The following is an 11,992-nucleotide window of genomic DNA, read 5'->3' as shown; positions in this document are numbered from 1 at the left end:
AATATAAACTAATACTAAAAAAATTTAAAATATTCGCAATAATTTAAATAACACAATTTAATATTGTTACATTATTGACAAAATGCCTAGAGATATGACCCACCTTCCATTTTACAATCGCAAAAAGAAATAAAACATAATTAATACAATAAAAATTGGTTAAACAATTCAATATGAAATAAATATAATATACTAAAAATAATTTTACCTTTTAAAAACTATAAAAACTTATACTTAATAAAAAGAATTAATAAAATAATAATATCGTTGAATTTGTGTGTGATTCAATATTTACATTTGGGGCGATATTTATAGGGGATGGGTGACTAATTGTTGACATGGGTAAATAATTGAAGTGGAAATAATTTTGGGGAATAAATGATCCACACCTTCGAGCAAGTGTTAGAATCCCATTGAATGTGCGCTTAAAGATTCGCACTTTACCCTGTGGCGCAAGCTCGGATAGAAGACGCGCTTGATAATCCGTATTTTCCATTCATGTGTGCAAGACTCTTTTGGTCAACCGCACTTTATTGACAAATGATACTAGATCGGTAATATTTGAAGAAACGATTCAAGACAGGTAAATAATATATGTTTGGGTAAAAACACCGGGTCCCACTGATGTCATCGTCACCTTCGTGTTAGATCGGTAGGTAGGTAGTGTAACTGTCATATCATATGTTCAATAGACTGTCGGTGGAGCAATTACCTTCCTTTTTCAACATTTAATAATTTTATAAAGCTTTCAAATAATATATAAAGTAATTAAAAACACCGATGATGGAATATTTCTGTACTTTTGTTAAAATATATGTGCTAGTTAAGTATTGCTAATTAAGATTTATGATTACGTCCAAGAGAGCCAACGAGATTTTAGTACATTTCGTGAGAGTTGAAGTGGGATTAATTGCACTAATTTAATATTTTTGTAATAATTGAATTTTATTGCAATTAATTTTGTTATTTGATGACATACACGTAGAGGCTTGTGAGAGCCCCCCCTTTTTGTTTTTACCCTTTTAAGAAGATAATAATAAGATTTTGCTTTAGTTTTTCAGGCAACGTGAATTTAAAGGAAGAATAGAGGACTAAATTGAACTACAAGGTTATTATTATTACGTTTCCCCTCCTTAAATAAGCACATGCCACGTTGAACAAAACTACAAAAGTAGGGCTATAAGCCAACTGCTTAATGACTTTTTAGTGCAAATAAAATGATTGAATGTATGATTATCCCAAAGTTTATGAGCTCTTTTCTGACGTATATTTAAAAAATAAAAAATAAATTTTTTTTTTGCAATTTTAAAATCATTTATAAAACAATTTTATACTCATAATGATAATTTATATATATTCAACATTCAATTGTATTTACTTACGATGATTGTACTTGTCCTACCCAAAATAACATATTTTGCAAAACTCAAGTGGTTTTTGTGTCTTGAAACATGCCACGTGGTTCACCTTCCCCCCAACTGGCCTTGCTCCCAATCAAGTTTAATATCTATTTTTCTTTTCAATTTTGATATTTACAAATGGCTGTCCCTTTTTTCCCATATGTATGGGGTAAGGGGGAGATAAGATAGTAGGCTGCCCCCAATACCAGGTTGAGAGCAGCTTCCGTAGGAGACCTCCAAATTATGAAATGCCCTCCGTGGGACTTGATCCCACGACCTCAAGGTTTAGAACCTTGTGCTCTACCAACTGAGCTGTATGGTCATTTCAATAAAATATTTTTATTTAGCTAGTATGAATTTTTAATAAGTAAAAAATAAATATATAATGTTTTTCAAAAATTTTGCAAGTCAAAATGAAAGAGGGTGGTAATAGTGATTGGTTGTCTGGAAAGTCAATTGTAAATCACCCAAAATCTAAAGGTTCGTTTAGTTTTTATTTTTACTTTTGAAAAATAATTTAAATAATTTTGTACAAGATAAAACAAATATAGAAAAAAATTGAAAGTGTAAAAAGGAGTTCTGAACTCAACTCATACAGATTTAAATATTTTAATAATATTTTTTTTTATTAATTACTGCATTTTTAATTTAAAAATAAAAATATTTTATTTTATAAAAGAATACAAATTAGTTTAAAAAAACAGATCATAATATTTATTTTATTCTTGGCTTAAAGTAAAAGTGAGTACTCAAATTTTTTGTTTTGTTTTAAGTACATAAACTATTTTTTTTTTGTCAAACTAAGTTCTTAAAATACAATATGTAATCATTTTAAGTCTTATTCTTTTTTTAGTAAGAAAAATATTTGTTGACCAATAAGATGTTGACACATCATATAAAATTAGGTACTAGTTTTTACTAAAAAATAGTTTAGGACCTTAAAGCAAAAAAGTATCATAGTTTAGGAATTTATTTTGACAAAAATAGTTTAAATATTTAAAATGATTATATATAATAATTTAAGACCATAATCTTAAAAAACAATTCAGATACTTAAAGAAAAAAGACATAATTTAAGTAATTTTTTCCTTTTAAATTGAATGAATTTATTTATTAATTTTTCATTTGGGGAGGATGGGCGGTAGGGGTGTAAACGAGCCGAGTCGAGTTCGAGTATTGTTGAGCTCAACTCGACTCGAAAACTCTGAAATGGAGCTCGACTCAACTCGAAAACTCAGGAGTTTAAAATTTTTAAGCTCGACTCGAACTCGAAATCCTGAATTGAAGCTCGTGAGCAGCTCGAAATGAAAAAAAAAATCTTAAACTTAACTCGATTGAAACCTCAAACTAAAACCTGAACATTAAATACATGAAAATCTTACTGTATTTTTTAAAAAAAAAATCAATAAATAAATGCTAATAATACTAATAATCTATTTTTTTAAAAAATAAAATCTTAATATATTATATTTTCGAACTGCTCATTAGTTTTTGAGTCGAATATCAAGTAGCTCGTTTCGGCTCGTTAAAAACTCAAGTCGAGCTCAAGTCGAGTCCATTCGATCAGATTATTTATCAAGTATTGGTCGAATCGATCTCGAGTAACTTATGATAACTGTCGTCTCATTTACAACCATTATGGGCGGGACATATGGTTGGGTAACGGCGGAAACAGCCAGTCCAGAAGCAGTTCATAATGCTCTTTAACTTGGTTGCACGGTAAAGGTCTTTTCTATTTTTCTTTTTCAATTTTTTTTGAGTCCGGGATTCACTTTTTCTGTGTAAATGGGATTTTTCATAAAATGGTCCAAAAAGAAAATAATACTTTATGGACTAAAAAATCTCAATTCTTGGCCTTAACCAGTAAGTAATAGTAACGTGGTATCTATACTTGTATTTATATTTATAATGCCCTTACATGCCTTCAAATACAGTGATTTATATACTCATTTTAAAATTCTAATTTTTATATTAATTATTTACTTTTAATATTTTTTAAATTTTATTTGTGTTCACATTATATATATATATTACATGACAATGTATTTGGTTTTAAAAAAAATATTTGTGCCTTACATACCTTGGACATTACGACCCTTTTGAGTTACATAGCTTGAGTACTGTAAACCCTAAATCATGTTATAATAAATTTTTAGTTCCACCTCTGCTTTCGACTATTGTCGACATCCTTTTGATGACCCCTGAACCACAGCTCAGGATTAGCCTTCAGTCTCAATCTTTAAAACTGAAGGTCGCCTGGGATAAATGCTTCAGGAAGATCGAGGTGGAAATGGATAACAAGGAAGCGGTTCGAATACTGTCCTCTCTGACCTCACCGTTTGAACCTGCTTTAATGCAGAGAGTTCGGAATCATCTCCATCAGCTTTGGATTGTAAAGGTCACACACATATTCCGCGACGCGAATGGAGCTGCAAATGCGATAGCTCACCTTGGGTGTAGATCTTCGTTTGACAGGATTGACCTTGCTGATTCACCAGCTAACATTCATCGACTTTTGCACTTGGATATGGATAAGTGGAGGAGAAGGACTCATTGCTGCCGATGTAGCCACAAAAAATATATATGTTATTGGTTCATCCAGTCATACTACCGTCAGGCAAGTGGAATTTCATTTATGGTGTTTTATAAGAAACGGAAAAATTTATGGATTTTATTTTTGAAAATTAAAATTAAACCACATGTTAAAGGTTGACCGATTGATAGATTTTTAACTATATCTTTTAACAGCTGTTTGTATATTTGAGATAATAACACGAATGACGTTAAATATATACATCGATCAAAAAATACTTTAATCATCTAAAGTGAAAAATGATATAATTTAGACTCTTTTTTCATTAAAATTTATTTAAATAATAAAATAATTTTCATATAATAATAATAAATTTTCAAAATTTTAAACCTAAATATAAAAATAATATTGTATTCTATTTTTACATTGAAATTATAATTCTGTTTATAAATATCTTTAGTAAGAGACAAACTCCACTGGTGGTGACGGTAAGAGAATATTAAAAGGGCCCAGCACACCCTGTAAACAACTGAAAAAACATAAATTCCCGCAAAAAATAAATATTGAGCTGTCGTAATTATAAATATATATATATTTTTATTTTATATTAATTATTATTCATAAATTTGATGTCACTTGGGAATATATTAAATCATACTTAGATGGTTTTTATTATAATTCGGAAGGTGCTTATGGTTGTTTTTAAGCTGCCAAAGATAAAAGTTTTGAGATATTGAAAGTTCAAATTTAAATGCTTTTCGGGTTTATTTTAAATATGTGTAAATTTGACGTTTAATCGATATTTTGAATTGAGTAAACATGTTTGTATTATATTTACTAAAGTATGAGTATCCGGTAAATACAAATATGAAATGTAAATATTTAAAGAAAATAAAAAGATCTGAATTAAAGACAACTCAGCTCTTCTGCAGTGTGCACAGTCAAGATTCAAAATAAACACATAATATCAGGTTGGTTACAGCTGGTGGAGAAGGTCAAAAACAGAGATTTTAAGTAAAGTATGTCAGCCTTCACGAGTCTTTAATGATGAATATCGTTAAATTTTATTAATTTAATTTATAAAATTTTAAAATTCTAAATGATTTGAAGTATAATTATAAATTAATTAAAAATTTAAAGATAAATTATTTAAAATTTTAAATTAAATTAATGATACTCTGTGATAATCATCGTTAATGATGTTTAACGGTACTCATATAACATTATAATTTTTTTTAATTTTAGAATAGCTTATGAACATCAACTTAACTTTTGACTTTATGAATACCAACGTGAAGAATGATAAAATAATCTCGAAAAACGTTTTAGTGCTTAAAAAAACTTTCGTTAAAAATATGTGTCTAAAGTTTTATCTGTTATATTTTTAGATGTCCACCGTTAAAAAACAGTTAAGTGACACATGTCAAGTCTATATTTTTTAAAAATAAAATATTATTTAATTAAATCTAGACATGACATGTGTCACTTAACGATTTTTTTTAAAGGTATGCACCTAAAAGTGTAATAGAAAAAACTTTTTACACATATTTTTAGCGAAAAATTATTTAGCACCAAAAGTTAATTTTCAATATAGTTTATACACTTATTTTTATATTAAGCCTTATTATTTTTTCTCATGGAATTATTATCCAAGTTGAATTACACGTTAATTATTTAAATTATAAATTTTGATATATTTTAGTACCTAAACTTTTAATTTTTTAAAAATCATATATAATATTTATTTTTTATTTAATTTTAGTACCACACCATTAAAAACTTAACGGACAGACTCGTCGACCGATGTGTCTACTGTCCAACCATCACATCCGTCAGCCCATGAAGATCAAACTTTCTAGCATGTTTCTTTTCGATCCACTGAACGTGATTTTGACCTACGTTTAACTGAAAAGTGCCTCAATCTCTCCAAATCGACTACAAATTCTTTGACTTCTTCATCCTCTGATCTCCTTCATCAACCATTCAATAGGCCTGAAATTAGACTATGGTGATCGACTCGTCATTCTCTCATGGTTCACTATTCAGATTGTTTGTCCATCCACCGAAGCTATACCTTGTTAGCTTGTCCGTTAAGTTTTTAACGACAATTTTATAAAATGAAACAAAAACTAAACATTAGGTATGTTTTGAAAAAAAAAAAATAAAAGTTTAGAGAACGGATCAAAATTGATATATAGTTTATATACTAAATAAATAGTTTACCCTATTATTTATAGTGTCGGCAAACTCATTTTGAATGATATATCGCAGTGTACGTAAACACTAGACCGTTGCAAAGGGAAATAAATGAAAACCAATTAAAATTATTAGCTTGAAAGGTACCTACCTATTCATCTGAAATATGCAAAGGGAAATAAATGAAAACCAATTAAAAAAATAATAATAAGCTTCTATTCGATATTACTAAATTCGTCTATGATTTATATAAAAATACGAGTTCAAATAAATCGTTAAACGGGTCAAGTATTGTTTATGATTCATTATCTGTAATTTAAATTCAGGATCCCTAGCTTCTGAAGTTGTCAAGAGATTAGGGCTTGAACTGCTTTTTTCTGTACCTGTATGTTGCACCAATTCCTCTTAAAAACTGATATAATCTGCCATGCCTATATGCGTTTTATTTCGTACATGTCAGCCAAAGATCTAATTGATTAAATTCAGCTGTAGTTTACATCTGCTACTTGAGCATTATTTCCTTAAAGGTTGGGTTGATGGACAATAAACAAGGATTAATTTGGTCTGATCTATGGAAACTAACCCTATCATAGTTGCAATGGGTGCAGCCATTGCCACATTACACATCACCTACTTATGATGCATGTGAGTATGCATTGGACCATGGATGTGTAAAATCAGTGAGCATAGTGGAGCTATGTTTATCAATAATACTCTTTCACCACAGATATAGTTCAATCTCAGAGGGATAAAGTTCATGAACAATAATTACTATATAAAATGGAAAATCATGAACAAGAATCAACTTCATTTACCGACAACACATTTACAGTACTAAAACACTGGAATAAACCATCATCAATAATTCGAGAAATTTCTTGGAATATTACAGAAACCATCATCCATCAGAATTTAGGAAAAAAAGGGGGAAACTGTCCTTGGCATCAAGGAAATCACTCGATCTGTATCCTATCAGTCAACACGTCTAAACCGGAAAAATGTATTATGTTTGGTTCTCATCGTAGTGCCTCGATCTTATTACCACGGGAATCCCCCTTATCATTCCTGGTTCGTGCTCCGATTTTCACAATCTCTGGCGCACCAATCCCGGTTGGCGGCAAATCTCCAGTGGGTCGGCCGGTAAAAACATAGGTTTGATGAGAAAACTTGGGTGGCTCAGCAATTAATGCAGTGTCCTACCTTCACTAATCAAGGATCCGTATAATAAAGCTTATCTGGGACATTAACCTTTTACCTTCAATTTGGTCTAATCTATGAAAACTAACTCTACTATAGTTGCAATGGTTGCGTTGCCACATTACATATAACTCAAATTTACAGTATGAAAACTCTGAAACGAACCAGAATTCATTGGAATATCCTAGGCATCAAAGAAACGATATGAAGTAACTTGATCTGTATCCAATCACTCAACACGTTTAAACAGGAAAAACGTACCGTGTTTGGTTCTCATCGTAGTGCCACGATCATGAATACCATGGAACGCCCCTTTATCTTTCTTGATTCGTGTTCCGACTGTCACCATCTCTGGTGCCCCGCTCCCCATTGGCGGCAAACTCTCCGGTGAGTTGGCTGGCGAAACATAGCTCTGATGATAAAACTTGGGTGGCTCAGCAATAGAAGTGTAACTACCTTCACCAACCAAGGACCCGTATCATTACACATTGCACCGAACTCTTCATTTTTTATACTTATTCATGTCTAATATTCATATATCTTCAACTTATATTCGAAATGAATATCAAAATATACTTCTCCAAATATATGAAAAAAATTAAAATCATACTGCAATGGATGCGTAAGTTGCACCCTTGAATATGAAAATGCAGTACTATAGAAACCATTATATACTCCATGAGTATTACTAAGTCATTGGATTATCATGAACATCAATTATGAAATTAGGAATGTGATCCACTTTCGTTCCGATAGTCACCATCTCCAAATCCCCGCTCCCCATCGGAGATAAAATCTCCGGTGAGTTGGCCGGCGAGGTTTGATAAGAAAACTTGGGTGGCTCTGCAATAGCAGTGTCAGTGTTGGTGTCACTACCTTCACTAACCAAGGACCCGTATCTTGCAACAAGAATCCCATCGAGTCCGTGGACTGCAAGGTTGGACCCAATGAAAAGATCCGGAACCGAGACCACTACCCCGTCGACTGTAACTGTTAGCAAGGCCGTGCCGTTGCGGGTGGACATAGTATGTTCCACAAAGAGTCGACGGTTAGGGAAGAGGGTGTCGATGAAGGTGGGGCGAGGGAGGACGAGGAGGTCCGCAGAGGAAAGGAAATGCGGGGCCACGTGGAGGAAGAGAGAGAAGGTGTAGAGTCGGGCGGAGGAGAGGAGATCGAGGGAGAAGAGGAGCGAATCCGGTGGTGCAAAGAGAGTGAATATGGAAGAGTTTTGGGACGAAAGGAGGCGGGCTTGAAGATCGGAGGTGGTTATGGCGTTGGGGAAGAGGGTGTAGCCTCTTGATTGGAGGGCTAAGAGCGCGGCATCCAGTTCTTTGGTGGTTAAACCGGCGGTGGCGGCGGCGGCGGCGAGGAGGAGGAAGATTACGATTGTTAGCTTGGATGAAAGGATTTCCATTTTCTGTTAGTTTTGGCGGGTGGATTTCTTAGTTTATTGGTATTTGCCATTTGATAGTAGTAGGTGCGGGTGATTCTACAGAAGTTATTATGGTCTTGAATCTTGTAATGGATTTCTGGCCGTTAGATTAAAAAAACCCCGTAATCCCTTATTTACCCTTCGAATTTTCAAGCTAGGCAGGTAGCACCAATTCCCCTTCAAAGGTAAGGTACACTGCATAATGTACACATGTTATAACATAAAAAAAACTAAATTATTAAAAGAGTTTAAAAGTAATTTATCCAAACATAAACTGATAAAAGGAATTAGTAAAACTTAAATTTAATATTAGAAACAAAGATAAATTGAGGGACGAGACAATGTCAGCATAAAAATTATAAATTCTCATATAATTTAAATATTATTTTTATTAATAATTTATTTTTATTCTCAAAATTTTATAAATTCACTTACTAACATTCATGATTAGAAAGATGAGTAAAAAAACTCAGCCATTGTGCTTACTCCAGCAGCATCAAATGGTCTTACACGGTGTTTCGAACAATCAACCATGCTTTTCGAGCTCTTTTAGGTATCCTTCCTCCTATCCTTTCCTTCCTTACTACTGTACCACGAACTGAGGATTTCCGATAATGGGCCATCTTTGCTGTCCACTCCGAGCTTCCGTTGTGGCCGTGATCGCTCTGAAGTTGAGATTTCCCCTTCGGAATCTGACATTTCGTTACCCCAGAGGGATGGTTCATAGTCGGGACATGTCATCTTTGGTTGCACTTCCTTTCTATTCGAACTCGTGTTCGAAACTGAGCCCAGTTCATCCCATGTAGAGTTGGAATCATCGCCCCCAGTTATCGATGCATCATGCAATGAACAAGCAGTCCTTCCCACTGTGTAGACACCCGTTTTTGTCCAGGTCTTTTTTATTATTATTATTTATATATTTATTATTATTATTATTATTATTATTATTTATTATTATTAAATTTTTGTGCAGGCCATCCCAAATACAACTCAAGCCCACCCGAGGCCCAAACCTGAAGCCCACCAATTACAACCAACAGAAGCTCCAGCAGACCCAATAGCCTGCCCCAACAACTGATCCAGGGCCCAACTGATCCAAATCCGACCCGTCCAAGCCCAATCAGTTGACCCATACCCGGTTAGGGTTTCACCCTAAGGCTCCAGCCGCCACACTTCCAACCGTTAGATCTGGTGAAGATCAATGGCCCATAAGCATCCAAGAATTAGGGTTTTCTAACCCTAATATATCAACATCAACGGCCAACACCAGCTTCCCAACCGTGAGCCAATCACCGAGCCACCAAGCCGAGATGTCCCGTCGCCGCCGACTGTTCCCCTGCATGAATAGTGACCGACATCTATCAACACTGACGGTTTCTCAACCAAATCAGCAATAGTAAACCTAAATTGAAAACCTATTTAAAAACGAAATAAATCCCGAAAATTCAGGATTTCACCAGCTAAATCACCATAATTTCCCTAAGTTCTAGATATCATCATTCAGCAACCACAACAAAAAGGAGAAGAGACAACCATTTTAAAGGGGACATTCGGTGATAACCAAAAAAGAAAAAGAAGAGAAAAATACGAGAGAGAAATATATTGGGTTTACAGAAAAAAGAGAAATCAGAGAGTCAAACCAAATTGAGAAACCAGCAAAAAGTGAAGAATAGAGAGAGAGGAGATCTCACCGTGGGTTCGAAGCCGGTTGGGAACACCAAGAGCCGGATTTCAAAGACATCGAGAGGTAAAGACCTTAGATCTAGTGGGCTAAGGTAGATTCTAGGTGAGACGGGTGAGGTTCTGAGTTTAGGAGATGAGAGGATGATTTTGGGTCTTGGCCGCGCTCCGGCCACCGTGGGCCGCCGCGCACCGCCGTGAGGCGTCACCGGCGGCGGAGACTCTTCTTCTCCCCGATGAGGAGTTGAGAGAGTTTAAAATCCCTCTCTCCTCCCTCGATTATCTAGCGAGAAAATGAGAAGCTTAGCCCGTTTTAGCCTTTAAAAAATACATATATAATTGAACCAAAACGACGTCGTTTGAAGGGGTCAGGGCCTACGTGTTTAGAGTTAGGGGATATTACAATTTAAGTCCGTCGCGTTTTGTAAACCTGTTATTAAGTCATTTAATGAACATTTTAATCTTTTATTTTGATCACTTATTCTATGAATGTTACAATTTAGTCCTTATTGGCCTTCAAGCGTGTATGTATATACTTTTGTTATTATCCGAATTTGGTCACCATATTTTATATTGTTTCATTTAAGTCACAATCTCATGTTTTGTGTATTTTCTTTGATGTTCAATTTGGCCATAGAATTCATGAAAGTTTATTTTGGCCACTGATCGTAATTTATTTGTTTTAGACTTTATTCCTTTCATTTATATCTTTTATTTTAGTCCTTGTTTTACTTTTTGGTTTAATTATTATTCAACCTTCATGTTTCTGTTTTAATTTCATCTAGTCCTAAGTATTATTTATGGCTTATTCACATTCTGATGTTTGTATTAGTTGTTGTTTGTGATTTGGGCCCTGTTTATTTTGTAATTACTTTTTAGCCCTGTTAGTTTCTGCTTTTACTAATTTAGTCCACTATGTTTATGTATTTCTATTTTAGTCCTATTAATGTATGTTATGTCATTTTTGTGGATATTTGACTTTGGTCCCAATGTTTGTAATAGTTTCATTTTAGTCCCTGATTTTATATGTTAGGTATTTTGGTTGATGTTCGAATTTATCCCTGACATTTGTGATTATTTTATTTTAGTCATTTATGTATGATTTTATTGTACTTGTTATTCAGTTATTTGTATTATGTAAATAATTTTTTAGTTTCATTTAATGTAAATATTTTATGTATTTCCAATTACATTTATTTTCATTATATTTTTATCTATGTATGAAATATTCGATTATATTTCAAGAACACGTATTTATAGAACGGGCGTGGAAAGTATCACTTGATCGAAGTGGTACAATCCAATACGACATTCGAATAAATGTGAACTTGAAATAAAATTGATTTAATTTGTTAATTAATTCTTTTATTCTAAGTTGAACAATGTGATGCATTTTATCAAATGGCAATCTATATTATTTTACACAACATCGATTTTCATTTTTATATTCAATTCGCATTTTTAAAAATAAAAGATAAATGAGGAGGGATATTCTTTAACTAATAAAAAATATTCGAGTTAGCTTTCCCGATGGAGGATTGCTAATTTTGAGAT

The 11,992-nt window shown here is 33.1% G+C and overlaps 1 protein-coding gene across 1 annotated transcript; it reads right to left on the bottom strand.

Moving 5' to 3' along the window:
* Positions 1–7,555: 7,555 nt before the first annotated feature.
* On the bottom strand, positions 7,556–8,746 carry LOC120144636 (fasciclin-like arabinogalactan protein 19). The gene is made up of 2 exons (XM_039158666.1): positions 8,203–8,746; positions 7,556–7,782 (listed from the first exon to the last, which is right to left on the bottom strand). The coding sequence occupies exons 1-2, from the start codon at positions 8,738–8,740 to the stop codon at positions 7,556–7,558; spliced, it is 765 nt and encodes a 254-aa protein (XP_039014597.1). The 5' UTR covers positions 8,741–8,746.
* Positions 8,747–11,992: the final 3,246 nt, after the last annotated feature.

Source organism: Hibiscus syriacus, unplaced genomic scaffold, assembly GCF_006381635.1.
Source record: "Hibiscus syriacus cultivar Baekdansim isolate YM2019G1 unplaced genomic scaffold, ASM638163v2 tig00110890_pilon, whole genome shotgun sequence".
In the NCBI taxonomy this organism is placed as follows: Eukaryota; Viridiplantae; Streptophyta; class Magnoliopsida; order Malvales; family Malvaceae; genus Hibiscus; species Hibiscus syriacus.
Note: the sequence above shows the minus strand (reverse complement) of the source record. Positions and strands in the feature narration are given on the sequence as shown.

Bases quoted from the DNA above. Each gene is read 5' to 3' on its own strand.
- LOC120144636 (XM_039158666.1), bottom strand. From the start codon at position 8,740: ATGGAAATCCTTTCATCCAAGCTAACAATCGTAATCTTCCTCCTCCTC. The intron at 7,783-8,202 runs GTAGTGACACCA...TGGTTGGTGAAG, and splicing joins CGGGTCCTTGGTTAGTGAAG to GTAGTTACACTTCTATTGCT.